Here is a 16,462-nt window from a genome sequence, read left to right on the forward strand (position 1 = left end):
CATAGTGTTTTCAAACAACTTCCCTCATCAAGTTACCAGCAAAAAAAAAAAAAAATTCATAGCTTGAAATTATGTATCTACTTCAGGACCCTTGTAGCATAACAAACTAGGGAGAGATTTTCCCTGCGGATCCCCAGCAGAATCAATTTAGAAAATGGTAACAAAGGAGTTCACAAATTGTTGTTACCCTGCTAATACATTACCTACCATACATCCTCACTTGACCAGCCCTACTCACTTTTATCAGCTTTACTCCTTACAGAACTAACTCCCATAACATTAATATCGAGTTAGTTAAGATTTGCATGTGTGCAAGTACTATATGCTCTAAACAGATTAAAGTATGTTCCCAAGTAAATGAAAGCTTTATGAAAATACCACTTCTAAGGTTAAAAACATTCTAAAATAGAAAATTAGATGGCTTCAGATTATTCAATTGTTCCAGTTTCTAAGTGTGATTTTACAACCTGAAATGTCGCATGGTCATTTCATTTAATGATGCAAGAAGCAACTTCAGCATATAGAAAGAAAAGTGTTACTGAAGTTCAGGCTAAAACTGTGACAGTGAGATTTACTTTTTTTTACATTCTATTACATAACTGCAGATGTGTATTGTCCATTATGCTCCCTAGGTCTCATCTGCATTCAACACAAAAATTACAGCTTTTGTTATGAACATAATATGACCCTGATGTTTTGACCTTAGCCATCAGCTGCAGTTTGCAGAGAAGTGGTCTGCCACAGAGCACTTGCTAGCTGTGTTTGTTTACCTGGGTGCAGATACTAGGGAGACAGAGTGCCAGCTTGACCATATCAGGAAGAATGGACTGAAACAGATGTTGAGCCTCTGCATCTTCAAGAACCTGTTGAAAGAAGAAAAAAAAAAAGCTTTTTACCTCAGAAATAACGATTGAATAAAAAGTTCATGAAAACAGGACTCATGCAAAAGAAGTAAGAAAAGAATAGGTCCTCTTAGCTTCCTGCCAAATCTGTAGCATTTTCACAGTAGTGCCTCACTGAATTTACCTTGCAATAATCCACTGACTGAGATACAGAAACAAGTCTCAAAAGTTGCAGTTGAGAAAACAAGTCACCATATGCCCTTTAAAGGAAGCCTGAATAAGTTATCATTTGACTCTTTCCAAGGCAATGAACCAAATTATCATCTGAAAAATCACTACTTAACCACAAAAATACTGGAATGATTTACTCAAATTTCATATTTAGGTCATAGTTCGAGACAAGTACCTGTGACATCCTCCTATTAAAGACAGATAAAATGCACTCCTGGCTCAGATCAGTGGGCCTCTGCAGCAGCAACAGGAATTCCTATGCAACAGGATGCAATTCTGGGCATTTTCTGCCATCCATCCCACTATGTTCCCTCAAGAATTACAGCCAACAGATTACGTAACAGGTGCAGCCCACCTGGTTCCACATGCTGAAGCTGAAATCTTTTCAGTATCTTCCTGTAGGACAGCTGACAATACAACTATTTCAGCTGCCTCTCCCTCTCTTCTAACATACTTTCTGAGAAGGGGAGAACAGAATTGACAACACTGAAAACAAATGGGCACACCAATGTTTCACAAGGCTTCTCAAAGCTTTTATACTCAAGAACAAGGCACATCAAACCCTTCTTGTCCTGTTCTCAGTTCCCCCCCCGATGCTGTGTGGCCCACTGTTGACAGGTTTGGCTGCCAAAGCTTATCAAGGCAATATATTCAGAGCAAGTCCAAGATCTCTCTTCTATGTTGCAACTGCCAGTTCTGAGCTCAACAACCCGCAACCAGGGTTTAGATGAACTCACCCACATGCCCATTCATGTATCACACACCTATTCTTCAAAGATGCAAGAAGTTCTTTATGGGGGGCAATGATCTTCTAAGAAAAGCTAGGATAGGAGGTTATAGAAAGAAATGCAACATAAAGCAGTGCAGCTCCAATACGTGAAACAGCACAAAAACCTCAAAACTCACATTCTGCTGAGCGAACAGACTGAAGGGAAGAGAAGAGAAAAGCATATTCCTATGCTGTGGAAGTTTTTGTCTGTGGATACAGGAATCAGATGTGACTGGCTGTTAGATTTGCATGCTGCATTCAAGGCAAAAAGCAGAGAGCAGAGAACGCACAATGTGCACTACAGCTGGGGAACAGAAGACAAAGGTCACAGCTCAGATGTCTGCCTCCCTCCTTCCCCTGCATCTAGGGAAACTGTATTTGAGACCACTACTTTCTACTGGTTTCTAGACCAAAATCCTTAAAATTCTGAAATGGTGGCTTTAAAACTACAGAGTATTATTTTTCAAGTAACGATTTAAAAATTCATTTGCTACCAATTTTGCACAAAACCAGCTGCAGACAGAATGGATGAAACAGCATGAAGGTATTAGCAACTTTAGTCTCTGCAACACTAAGTCTAATTGTGAAATCAGAGGAAGAGATCATTTTAGTCATATTATCAGGGCTTTGTAACTCACTTTTCAATGGAAAGTTTCACACAGACTTCAGAATGTAAAAAAGACACTGGCAATTCTCTTGAGAAGAGGAAAATACGGTGCCTCCGACTCAAGACACACTGCTCCTCATAAATACTGAAAATATTGTTTGAAGGCTAACAACTTCTGTTCTTCTGAGATCATTAAAATAACTACAGAAGTATCTTGGCTCTGTTGTCTCCTGCTCCAAGTAATATAAAGGGATAAGAGTACTCAGGAAGTTAAAAACCAAGACACAAACAAATGCTCAAAGCACAGCCAACTTCTGTTTGGGAAAAGGGGGGAAATATAACAACACCGAGACCTACGCAGTTACTTTCTATGCATTATGTATGCTGCTTGTGGAGGCAGAAAAATGAAGGCTAAAGTTTTAAAATGAAACAAGAACTAAAAAAGAACAGCAAGCCCAGGAAACATGAAAATAATTTGATATGAGGAGGAATCCAAGTAATATACAAATTACTTCTGAAAGTAAATTTATTTTTAAGATAGGAAATGAGCAAGATGCATCTCTCCTGTTGCTGGCTGCATATGCACCTACATATTTACACAGGGTAAGTCAAACACTGAAAATTATGACCTAACCTTAAACATTATCTGCTCCAGCAGGAAACTTTGTTCTTAGGCACAATGTTTTTAAGTGCCATAAAGTAACAACATGAGCATTTAAAGCCTGAAATTTCAGATCTCAACCCATAAAATGAATATGTAAGTTACGGATATTCAAAAACTGACATTTAACCTCAGATGTCTACCAGGCTGTCAAATTCTGATATTCTCTTCCCTTCGGGTAACACTTCCTCTCTTTTAAAGCTGACATTTAAATTGTGGCTGCTATGCTTTGCTGACTGCCACAGACTATACAGTATCACTTATTTGGTGACATATTATGGCACCAGACTTTGTCATAGCTGTCAAGACTTCAACCTTTTCTCTATGCTTCTTTGAAAACAACATAATAATAGTATGAGACAACTTCTTCCCAAAACAGAGGCAGGCCAGCAATTGCACAGCTCAGCTCTGATGCAGAATACTTAACTATAAAGGACACTTCTTCAACTCTGAAATCTTACTTTTCCTTCTTACCTTTCTAATGATGTACCGGAGTATGCTTTCTTTTCTATAGTATTTCTATGCATGACTCTTACTAGACCTCCACTACAGAAAAACCTCAAAATTTGAAGCTGTTACTGTCCAGAAGTGTTCTCATTGACTTCTGATTATTCTTACATGTAAATGAAGAGGATTTTTAAAAAAGTATTGGGTGCCATGAGGACCCCACTACTTCAAAAATATGATCATTGTGAGTTCACAGACCTTGTCAAGAAACTCCTAACTCAGCACTGTTCTCTATCAAATGGCCACATCCATGTAATTAAAGCTTACTCTGTCTGCTCACAGACTCCTCCTGTACAGGTAACATTCCTCTGAGGTCTCTATGAAAAAGAACACCTGCAAATCCCTGGCTGCTTGGCCCTCACAACCTCTTTTGACATCACAGGTGCAGCTTTGTAGACCCACCGTCACTGCACATTCTCAGCTATGCTGAGTGCAACACAGAGCCTGGTGTTACCTGTGACAGTCTTTTCAGGCTTTGAAAGCAGCAAAAAAAAGAACACTCAGTCATGGAAAGTGAAAGGATTCCAGGACATGGAGTGCTGACAACACATCTACATCTGGCAGACATCCCACGATGCAAATGCCAACCTGGAGAACGCAGCATCAGCACATAGAACACCTGGTCACGGAACTGAGGGAAGATTTATTTACAGGGAAACTCCCCTCGGGAAGCAGTGACTTGTACTGATGTAAAATCCTGTGTATTTAGAGTGACATTACACATTCTACATATTTGATGCTGCTGAAAGAGGGATGTGTTCACTCTATCTGCTCAAAAACACAGACACATACACATCCCACATTTCATCAGTTCCAATGTTCATCTGACAATTTCCTGAGATCCTTCATCTTGCTGATTCTATAGGAAAATAACCAGGTGGTGGGGGTAGTCCTCCTGTGCAGTAACAAGTCAAAGCAGCCTACCAAAAAGTCATGCATTATTAGATGTGTGCAGAGTGAGTGGTAATTGAGAAAGAACCAGTCATGACCCTTGTCAATGGGCTACAAAGGCAGATATCAGTTGCAACTCTTCTCACTGAAAAAGCAGGAATGTTCTAGTCAGAATGAAGTTGTTAAAACAAGCACCTGACTTGGAAGTAAATCTGCTAGTACATGAATGTCAGTATGAATTCACCTATGTGCTTTTAATTGTGTACAACTTTTTCAAGGCTACAACTCTGCAAACATTAAGAGAAAGGACTGAGTTTCCATTTTTAAAGGAACTAACATTTGATTTAGAACTTAAGGAATTCTAAAATATGAAATGGTTGTCATCAAGTTTTGATAAAGGAAAATACATGTAAGTACCATAGCAATTTTGGTTTATAACAATTGATCAGTTTCTTCTTTCCTTATTATGCACTATTGTCCTTCGTGGCTTCCTTCCGTATTTGAAACAAAAACATAAGTACAGTGTTGACTTTATTCAGTGCTCCAATCATGCAAAATACGTAGGAATTAAACACCTGCAGGGGTTATACCCTGAGGGAAAAGTCTATGGAGTTGCAAAGCATGACTTGCTTTTTACCAAAGAAATAATTTGGCAATTCCATCACTATTTTCACTGGAGTGACTGATTAAATGAACAGGACTTAGGGCTCCAGTTCCTAAGATGCAAATGGCTCAGTGAGCCATAGCAGAGGTACAAGCTCTTGGCCAAACCTGCACTGCAATTTAGCAAAATGAACATTTATCCTGCAGCAAAAAGGCCTGACTAAACACGGCTGTAAGTAATGGCTTCTTGTCACTATAAACCAGTCCTCCAAAACGCAGCAGACGAATATGCCTGACAGGCCTAATAAGAAGGATCTGAGGTAGCATGGGGTGATAGTGATGGTAGAGAGTTTAAATCTAAATCTGACAGCTCATCAAAGCAAACAAACTGCACATAGGGTGCACAAATTTGGACAGCTCCATCTATCACATGGGAAGGCACAGCCATCATGCCAACAGGCAGCCAGCATACTAAGACAGCAATGGCTTAATGCTTTCAATTTGTTTGGTTTTATAGCCCCATATTAACTTTTGTGGCAGGACAAGGACCAATGGAATCATGTTCTTAAGGATGAAGAGGAAAACCAGAGTGCTTCCTTCAGACTATGTGTCTCTTGTTTCCTAATTCTAATGGATTTTGATCCTCTTTTTCCTTCACAGCTGCCATAATGCCTCATGCTGTCAGTGCTCTGAACCATCTGCAGTTACTACTGAACTTCCTTTCCAGTAACAAGTTTCCTAATGATTTTAATGTACAATATCATATGGTTACATGTGATAATGCTGAACTAAGTAATTAGACAAGCCAAATAACTTGTATGTACTCTTTTTACAGTAGGTTCTTTCTCCTAATTTCAGGAATAGGTTTTTTTTTCTTTTTCCTTCTTCGCTATCTTCAATTTGTCTCAAATAAAAGATCTCTTTATACTTTTATAGGGTATTTTGAGGCACATTAAATACTTCAAAGCTGAGAACACCGTCCTTGGAGGTATTTTAAAAATGTGTGGATATGGTGTTTAGGGACATGGTTCAGTGGTGGACTTGGCAGTGCTGGGTTAATGGTTGCACTCTATGAACTTTAGGGACCTTACCAACCTAAATGGTTCTATGATTTTGAGACATTTAAACACCTGAGTGTGCTCAAACAATCACAACATGTGACTGCTCCTTTATTGCAGGAGCTGTTTTCATTTTCTATTCCCTCCAGAGCAGCCTTGGCTTATTTATTTGTTCTCCTGTCTCATCCAGAAGTCCCATGCTTTTTGCATACTGTTTAACACTTAAACATGGTGAAGTCTAAATCTACGACTACAACTCCCCAGTGCCAACAAAACAATCAAGTCACTGTTTATGACACTGAAGTTCTTTTACCTGAAAGTAACCAACCTCAGACTGGCAATCCATACTCCCGTTCTTCCTCTAATCCTTGTCATAAGTACCTTTAAACATTACAGAATCCTAAAAGCAGACTTTCTCAATCTGTTATTTGGAACAGCTGGGCAAAAACAACTAAACAAACAAACATACAAAACAACAAAAAGGCCCACACAAGTTCTTATTGGGTGACTTTAAAAACTAATCTATTTAAATTACACCCCCAAAACAAGCTTCACTAAGTAGTACTGTCTACAAAGCCTTTTCTTCTGAACAGGGACATCAACTCTACTTAAAGACATTGTGTGAGAACTATCAGCATACTCATAGCCAGACAGAGACACCAGGCTGCAGCCCAGTAACTCATATGCCTCTGTAAAACAGACTCATCGTAATGTCAAATACTGTACATATCAACAAGACTGAAATCTAGACAAAACATGTGGCATGGGGTGTGGTGTGTGTGTGTGCATTCTAGTTCCCATTTTTTTGTGTCAATGAACTTCCAAAACTGCAGGAAAGAATACCCTCATCTGCTTCCTCTAGTTCCCTTACAAGACTAATTCAGTAGGAAACACACTTAGCTGTCAAATCCATCCTATTTATTGAGCACTTGTCTGATTAGAAACAAAAAGAAGGACAAAGTAATCTTTGGAGGAAAGAAGAAAGGAACCATAACACTGGATTATGCAGAGAAGAATCTTATTTGAGAACAAGAATGCTTCTGACATTTATCAAAATCGCAAACTGACACTTCAAAAGGAAAAAAGAAGACAGCTTACAAGGCAGAGGTTAATTTGGTTTTGTTTATTTTTTTTCCCCCCAAAGGCTCATTCACATCTTCTGCCAATCCAGCCCTGGAATAATCTCTCAGGTGTATCATCCTTAACAACTGCTGCTTTGTTTCCAAAGCTTTTAAATATTCTAAATAAAATCTTAGAGAAGAATACGTGTTTATTTTTCAATCTCCTCTTAATGGTTTTAGAAACCCCATTTATACTTCCAAGGAACTGGAAATCTAACTGGAAATCTAATCAGTCGTTTTCACTACCCTTCAGGCCACCAATAACTTCTACCTCTATGCTCTTGCAGTGATTCTATCATGAGTAGAAGCATCGCAACCATTTCCAAAGCAGTGGCAGAGTCCTGGGATGAAAAGTCAAATACTGCTTTCTAGCTACTTTCAAGTTATTCTTGGGAAGAAGAGAAGTGGAGAGGACAATGACCTTGTCTCTACAGCAGAGCTATAACATGAGGGAAAAATAAAATGTCTTTCACCTGCCTGACATAAGTTACAAAAGTGATCTGTTTCCGGGCTTATTCAAAACTTTTATCTCTCTGAATACAGTGATAGGGGAAAAATATTTACTACTGCTATGATTTAAAAAACATTTTTAGAAAACATAGTGTAGAAGCATTTGAAAGCCACCAGATACTAAATATGTTTTGCAACCACTTTTGAAACCTTGGCACGAAAAGCTTCATGAGACAACAGAGCTGTTACCTTACGAAAACTGTATTTTCTGTAACATGCCAAAAAAAAAAAAAGTCAAGCAGATAACACAGATTGCAGATTTTAACACATCTATAGACCATTTTTTGCTTGACTGTCAGTATTACATAGGCTCAAGATGACCAATAATTAAAGAAACATATCCAGTAATTACTATTATATTGGCCAAATAAGACCCTCAGACCATCCTGAGGGTACACACCTTGCCACCTTTGTAAACCTGCTCTTTAAAGAATGCATGGCAGCAGTAACAAACTCTCCAAAGAAGCAATATAAGCAAATTCAGCTTTTCAGATGAAAAGGAAGGAGAAAAAAACCCAGGAATACCATTACAAACCACTTCATTTATACTTCATAGTCATCCTAACAACGGCAATGTCTCTTTAGCACTTCCCTACCTACATGTACACCTTTTCAGTGAGCATTTCTCTTGAAAGCTTTGACCATCAGGGTTTGTTTTGTGCGGCTTTTTTATTCTAACTGCTCAATACATTATAAATTTTTTTTTAAATCCAGAAGCACAGAGCAGCTTACGAAAGCCCCCCCACAACCAAAAGAAGCTTCTCTTAGTCATTTGGGATACATAGGTGAGCACAGATAAACAATGTCTTACACATAATCCAATGGAAGTACAGAAATCTATTCAACTGTCCTCTGACCCCAAAACAAAACAAAGCAAGTATCAGAAGGCAGCCTTTAAACCCAGAACTTTTATATTTATGAGGGTTTTTTTCTCTTTCAAACAGTTCTCAATACAGTGAAAAACTATGAAAGAGATGCTCCAGAATGTGTTTTTACATAGATCTCTATTAAAGCATTAAGTATCCACAAGCACTTGGGACACAGTACAATTATATCTCTGCACCTGCTATGTGCAGATATCCCTTCCCTGGTAATTCCAACTCAACAGTCATTGCAACAGTGCTTACAAAACAGCACTTAAGAAATACTCAACTGTTCTGCCAAGAAAGTACACGAAACTAAGAATAAACCTGTAATTCAACGCTCTTTCTCCTCCACAATGCTTAGTTTCTAATGTTTTGAATGTGTACAAGATGCATATTCCCCCCACCACAGAAAAGCTCACCTTTTTGTTCAGCATGGGAATAAATTCCTTTCTGCTGCTGTGAAAAGAAAACCCTTCACGGCACACTCAAAAGACCCTTTCAGTTTAGATTTTAAAAAGGTAATCTCATGTAATGAAAATTGCTTGAAAACATCTGGACTAAAGTAAAATCCAACAAGGAGCAATGGATAGGCTATTTTCAGCCTTGGGACATTCTGTTTCTTGCTTAAAAGCCTACATTTGTAGTGCTGACATCTCTATACAATGCTCACTTCTGTTAGTACTGTCCAGACAATTATAAAAATGATTTATCAAAAACCCAATGACCAGAACAATTTGGTACTTAAAAATTCCTTCTATTCCAGTTTCACTGATTACAGCAATCACTTCTTCAAGCAAGTCATTCAAACAACAAAAGAACCAGGAAAGACTGACATGGCTCATAAGACCTACGAGGAGGCAGGAGTGGGGTGAAGCCTTATTAGAACATAAAGGTTTCCCACGATATGCACATACTTAACTGTAGCAGTGTTTTGTGTTTGGTCTTTTCCAAATGAATGAAAATCTAGACCTCAACCATAATCCAACGAGACTATACTGCATTTGCATCATCTTCAGATGTTGCATGTATAGTCTTTTTTTTAGATGAAAGTTTGAAATAATGGTAAAAAAACTGGAACCATAATTTCTAAAATTGCCCAGGTAATTTGAAAAATTTCTCAAGTTAATTTTGATGTTACTAAAGACAAGACTATACACCCACAAAGGGTGTGTGGTTCTGTGGTTGTTTGCAATTCTGCAACTGAAGTAGAGTATTTCACTGACAAGACAGTCCTTAATTTTATTCAGTTATCTCAAAATGCAACCAATTCTTCTTAGAGAGGAAGCAGACACGCTGCCAATATTTGCACATCTCACTGTTTTGTTCAGTCCTCTATTACTTAGTATGCTCTATCTTCACTCAATTACTTGTATCTGACATTTCTGGAAGTAACAAGTTCAGGCCAAACGTGCTAGTATACTAGGCAGTAGCATACATTTAAATGAGAAACTACACTTTGGCCAAAAAATGCACTAAGCACATTCTGTAGATATTATCCCAGGTTTTACAGGTTTGCACCACAATCAGTAACACACAAGTGCTAGGTGTTTCAGTGAAACATATTAGTGTTCTTCTATTTATTTTAATTATCCTTAAGTGCAAAACATTGACTAACAGGAACAAGACTCATTGTAACAAGCTCCATCACTCCTCACTCTCAGAATGTTCTCTTATATTCTGGAATTTGCACACAACACCTGCAGTAGAAAAAGTGATATTTTAGAAAGTGTATGCGCATATACTCATATATATACTCCTAGGCTAAAATTAAAATGGTAAGGAAAACAAAAACCAATTTCTAGTACAATAGTTAACTTCAATTTTACAAGAAAAGGAAACTAGACTTTTGGAAGACCAAAACATATATAATAAGGATGTGTGGTATTTGTGGAAAATAGAAAAAGTTGTATTTATAAATTAATTTCTTTACATATTTATCTTATCACTTAGTTTGTGCATTTTTAAATTACATTTATGGAAAATTTTAAAAAGGTCTTAAGTGAAGTTCTAAAACTTCCAAATAGAGACTTGCATGTAAAAACAGAAGGTAACAAAGTCTCACATCCCAGCTGTTCTGGACTTCTAAAAGGACCCAGCACTCAGCAGCATCCATCATGTAAGTTTTAGTGGACAAAAGTGAGGAATGGAACTCCTTTTCTATCTAATCTTGTATCAAAACTAATTACAGCTGTAATTCTGAGATGACTATTTTTAAAGGGTGAAGAAAAAGAGCAATATATTCCTTCAGTTTGACAAGTGACTTTGTTTCCTTGCTACATGGCTTTTTATCAGATTTTAGAATAAGCTGTGATTTGTGCCACAAACTACCCCCAACTGCTAACAGTCAGTTTTGAGGCTAAAACCAGTGAACTCATGCTTGACTGGAAAACAAGAAAGAGAAGCACAGATAAAGTACCTGGTACATTCTTCCCTCGTGCTGAAGGTTCTTCTCTGTAATTAAGTATAAACAGGGAAGAAACTCGTCTTTTTAGACATCGTTATCATTTTTCTTTCAATCTCATAGAAAAATCCAAAGTTAAGAGTTATACAGCTTCTTTCATAATATAAAAGGATTTCCTGAATACTGAATTTACATGGGAATCAACAGCAAATATGCAATTACTGGCCATTAAATAGACTGATTGGCTTCAAACAGCTTTCCCAAAAGACAGAAAGACCACAAGGCATCCATACACAGGCACTGCAGACACACACACACACTCTTCTGTACATTAGAAACAAATCTAACAGTTGGAAACTGAGTATTACACAGTGGAGAGTGTCTTTGTAAAGATACTCATAGCATATCCCCCTTAAGTATTCCTACTTGAGTCAAGTAGGCACCAAGGGTTTAAAGAGAGCCTGGAAAAGCAAATTTTGAAAGGCATAAGTGCCTTAAGTGATTCAAGCATTTAAAATGTCAATGACCTTTAGTACTTTTTCCTCTTTAAAGAGTCTACTGTATAGATGCCATACCTTTCTGTCAGCAACACCTCATACTGCACACTATGCAATGACAGACCCTGCATGTAGGACAAGGCCACTTGTCTCAACTCTCAGCTTCAATCCAGCCAAGCCATAGGGATGTAAAAATGGATAATAGTTCCAAGTACAACAGAACAACAGTACAATGAAAGCACATTAACAAAAGATTCCTAGTAAAGTCAAACAGCAAGAAACACAAGCAATCAGCAGCACTTCCTCATTTGCAGTAATCAGTTTCAGATATTCCCAGAGTCCATCAAAATATCTCAGTGGGTATCACTGAGATCTTTCTAACAGCAATTTCTCCTAATTCCTTCAAAACCTGATGTAAGGCCATAGCATCCTCTAGCTCCCATTCAGTATCTCAATGACTACTTTTGTCTGGTGTCGATACCCTTACCTGCTAGGAACACTCATCTGGTGTCCCTTAACTGCTGTACTAGAAGAATGGGCAGCCATTTCCTCTTCACCCTCTCTTACATTTCTTTTGGACAGTACTGTTATACCCATTACTAATGTCCCTCAACTAAGATGAAAAGGTGAAATGATCCTAACTTATTTAGACATTCCTCATATGGAAACTATTACATACCTTTATACCACTCCTGACTCCTCTCCCTGTATCTGCTCCATTTCCCAAACTTTCCACTGAGATGATCAAGGTTAAAGAGTCCAGACAAACAAAACACAGTTATGGATTCACCGTATTGTATGTGCAAGATGTACTGTGATCCCTTTTTCAGACCACTTGCAGAAGCTCAGAGACAATCACTGCCTATGGCACACAGATTTACCTAAACTCAATCTCTGGTCTATGCCATTTTCAGATTTAAACACTCCTCTGTTCCTGAAAGGGCAGGGCAGATGCATGCAACAAGAGGAAGAGCTCATTAACGAGAATTATGCTTAAGCTCTAAGAGACTTTAAAGCAATATAATAAAAACAAAGCATGTCCAGCACAAGCAGGCCCAATCTAAAGCAGCAGACCCCATGATTCTCTTAAATGATAGGAGCCCTACTTTTCCCTTTAGATAAAGTTGCTGTTGTCACAGATTAGTCTCAGGCATAATCCTAGAATGACCTAACTAGACTTTTTATTTCACGCATGTGGGAAAAAGAAAAGTAACTTGGTTTTTCCTGGAAGTGGAATGGAAAACCCACAAAAAAGAAAAATAAAAACAACTACAGTACATAGCACTGTTGAACAAAAGCATGTAATTAACACCCAACCCATCATCACTCCCAGAAATAAAGCTCATCTGTAACACACTGTGTGTTCCAATACAGCTTCATCCATAGTGGTTTCCTCACATTTCTTTTTCTGCTTGCTGCTTACTCTTTCCTGGCTTCTAAGTAAGTTCTGGAAAAACAGATGCAAGGATGACTTCCAAGTGACAAGAATTTTGCACGTACAAAGAAAAATATTAGCACTAATAACTTTCGTCCACTAAGTTTTAACTTAAAGAAATCCTAAGCATGTATGCCAATATCAACAGACAGATGGCAAAACAAATTAATACAACACTGTGGAAATTCCGTGGAGAACAGCAAAACAGTCAGATGTCTGAAGTAAACAGTCACCAAGATCTTCACATAGAACTTGTTCATAGAACAATGTATGTTCTATGAACAAGTTCTATGAAATTTTCAAAAGAAACAGAAAAAAATCAAAACTTCAGAATTTACTTCACTGTACAAACAGGAATTTTACTTCTATACATTAACTGACTTGCAAGAGAATCCTTTCAAAAGTGTGAGGGCTCCCTCTTCTGGCAACACTTTGACCAAACTGCAGAACTTCTAGGCTGTGTTGTTCTGGAAAAAAATCTTGGCTCACATACATGATATTTCCTATTAGTTTAGAAAGCTGAGAGTGTTTTAATCTTAAGGGAAAATAAACCTAAGCCCAAGAAACTGGTAATTATTTTTTTAATAAGAAAATTTACTTGAATCTAACGAAGTAGTGTTTAAAAATAATGCATATTTTGATAGTATAACTTGCAAGGAACTACCTAAAATAGGAAACTCGATGCAAGACTGGTATGACAGTATTCAAGAGATTAATAGATGAGGTAAGCTGTGTCCATAATCAGAAGATAAAATAACAAAAGGCACCTTGTAACCAAACACAGACATATTGAAGTAATATCTGAATAATCTTTAAAACAGACATCACTAGATTTACAGACACAGCTCCCTTCTAAATCAGACTACAAAACCCTTGGTTAAGCAGGCACTGAAAGTCAATAGTGCCCAATGACATAAATACATAGCTGACAATCACAGACTCTGTTTTAATCTTTTTCTTTTAATATGTATTTGTGATCACTTCTTCTGTTGAGCTGCTGCCACTCCCTTTGGGCTGATTAGTCAGGCCAGCTGTCCTTTTAACCAACGCCTTCAACCTTGGCTGGGCAAACCTGAAACAGCTCCTCTGTACCCTCAAAATCATAGGATAAACAAGAAAATACACAGGCCAATGGTAAGCCCTTAATCATTAACACCCAAATACAATAAATTCAAAAGCACTACAGCTCACTACAGCCAGTATATTTATGTCATTTCCACAGAGGATGTCTGTCTTGGGGTGATCAACTTTCACACAAGAGCTGCTCACTTAAACAGACTGCAAGCATTCCTTGAAAGCAGATGCCTTGTTAATTCACAAAACTTGGAAAGTTTCACACATCCCTTTATAATAGAAAAGATTCAAGCCCTTCTCTGCAAAATGTATCCCCTCCCCATGTCCTGTTCACTAAACTCCACACAATCAACAAAGCAAGCCAGGGCAAGATTTTGCTCCTATGGTCTACAAGAGGTGACTGTGTCACAAGCACTTCACTGTTTCTCATTTAAAATACTGCTGCACACTCTTTTAACTTGGTCTAAAATCTGTGTATAAAACAGATCTCCTCCCTTCATCTGAGAACCACACAAATAAATCATCATTCCCAGGATACAGAAATTTCCTTTTCATCTTCATGAAAGATTGATGCCCGATCCATAGCTTATTTCCCTATTGTTCTCTCTCCTCTGGAGACTGCTGATATTACTTATGCTCTCTGGCTGATGATCTCTGAATCTAATCACCCAGAGTTTCCAAAATCCCAAAGGCACAGTGTGAACACATCAGGACAAGCTCAGTTGTGCTTGCAGCAATATGATGCAAATCTGGTATGTTCCTGAGTCCAATTTTTAACTGAACAGCACTCACACTTTAAAACACTCTAATTTATGTATACTTCAGTAACACACGAGCGAACAGCTGAACAGGCCAAGTTAATTTCATTTAGCACAAGAGTCAATAGGAGCAGAGACCGACTGTCCACAGCCTCTACCATGGAGCCACGTCAGTGACCCCAGAGATGAGAGGGGGGAGCACTAAATCTGCAAGATGGGTGAGCACAGTAGCTCTCGTGGCTTGCAAGTATGATACCACTGGGATTTTTATAGGTGCCTTCTGTCAGCAGTAATAATAATGTGCTACATGCAAAAGAAAACTCATTCTGTGAAACAGCAGTCCCCACATGCAATGGAGACAGGCAACAGAGAGAACAGAACAGCTCCTCTGATCACATGGCCTAAGCAGACATCTATTTACATACAGAACTAACAAAATTCACTTCAGATTTAGTTTCCACTGAACCTTAATAGAGCTCAGCAAGCCCCTCCCAAGAAAACAAGCATGTATGTTTCAGAAGTACTTCTGAAGTGTTGAAGAAAAACACTACAATTTCTACTGCATCTCATTTAATCTTTCATTATGCTTTAATTAACGTAGTTTCGGATTGTCAGTCATGATGTACATTAATAGCAGTCCAACTTGCATTTGAGACCTACTATTCATTTCTCTTTTCCATCCTCCCCATGAAAGAGCTAATACCTAAGACCTGAAGCCATAAAACCCACCCCAATTTTTAAAAGGCTCTACAGTTTAAATTCACCATCTCACCAAATAGGAGAATTTTCCTGCTACACCAGCAAAGCACAGTCTATACAAACACCACTACAATATAACATTAAAGTTTTACAAAAAAGGGAAAAAAGACTACCTCTTAAAAAAATACACTGAGAATATTAATACAATTTCTTAATAAATCTGGTTTTCATAAAACAAGAAAAGGGAATTTCTCACCTTACCCCCAGGAAGCTTAGGTATCACTGAAGCACCCAAATTACATGTATAAAATTTAAAGTTAAGCCAGTTTATGAAGTATAATTATTGTTTCAGCTGAAGTTACCAGCTAAATAGCTGCTCACTTAGATGACAACTGCAAACATTTACTCTTGAAAATGGAAATAAAGCCAAAAGCATTGAGACATATAGGCAAAGTAGTCACTTTCATACTACTTTTCTTTCTATTTTAAATCAACTTGTTTTACCTTCTCACAGAAGTCAGTAAGGGCTGTGAAGTCCCATTTCTTGGAGTAAGCAACATTGTACCTCAATATGGCCTCCTAGAGAAGAAGCACAACAAAACAGAGCTTAGAGGTAATTATTAATGGAAGAAAAACCATTTAAGGACATTTCCTTGTTGAAGGAACAGCACCATCTGGTGGCTAAAACCTGCCACAGAGCCTGCCAAAATAGTGCAAATCCTTGATACTGAACCTTCTATTTTGGGTTTAGCAGTGAATAAGCTTCAGTCCATGCGGTTTTTTCTCCGAACACAAAACAAGACAAGGCATGCTCGTATCTCCCAACAAACATAAATGTTCCTCACCCCGTGCTTGCTCATGTTGAAAGTACTAATAAAAGGTATTTGAGGTATAAAAGCAATATAGCAGAAGTTGCATCAGTTTAGGAACTT

At 37.9% G+C, this 16,462-nt stretch overlaps 1 protein-coding gene across 2 annotated transcripts in view; it reads right to left on the bottom strand.

Annotated features, from left to right (window-relative positions):
• Positions 1–16,462, bottom strand: part of PARG (poly(ADP-ribose) glycohydrolase) — a 62,487-nt gene that overhangs the window by 35,183 nt on the left and 10,842 nt on the right. For both annotated transcript variants that reach the window (XM_048311143.1, XM_048311142.1), the window contains exons 7-8: positions 16,035–16,109; positions 771–863 (exon numbers count right to left, since the gene is read on the bottom strand). In XM_048311143.1, coding sequence (XP_048167100.1) covers positions 771–863; positions 16,035–16,109 — 168 coding nt within the window. The remainder of the gene's footprint in view (positions 1–770; positions 864–16,034; positions 16,110–16,462) is intronic.

Source organism: Corvus hawaiiensis, chromosome 8 (assembly GCF_020740725.1).
Source record: "Corvus hawaiiensis isolate bCorHaw1 chromosome 8, bCorHaw1.pri.cur, whole genome shotgun sequence".
In the NCBI taxonomy this organism is placed as follows: Eukaryota; Metazoa; Chordata; class Aves; order Passeriformes; family Corvidae; genus Corvus; species Corvus hawaiiensis.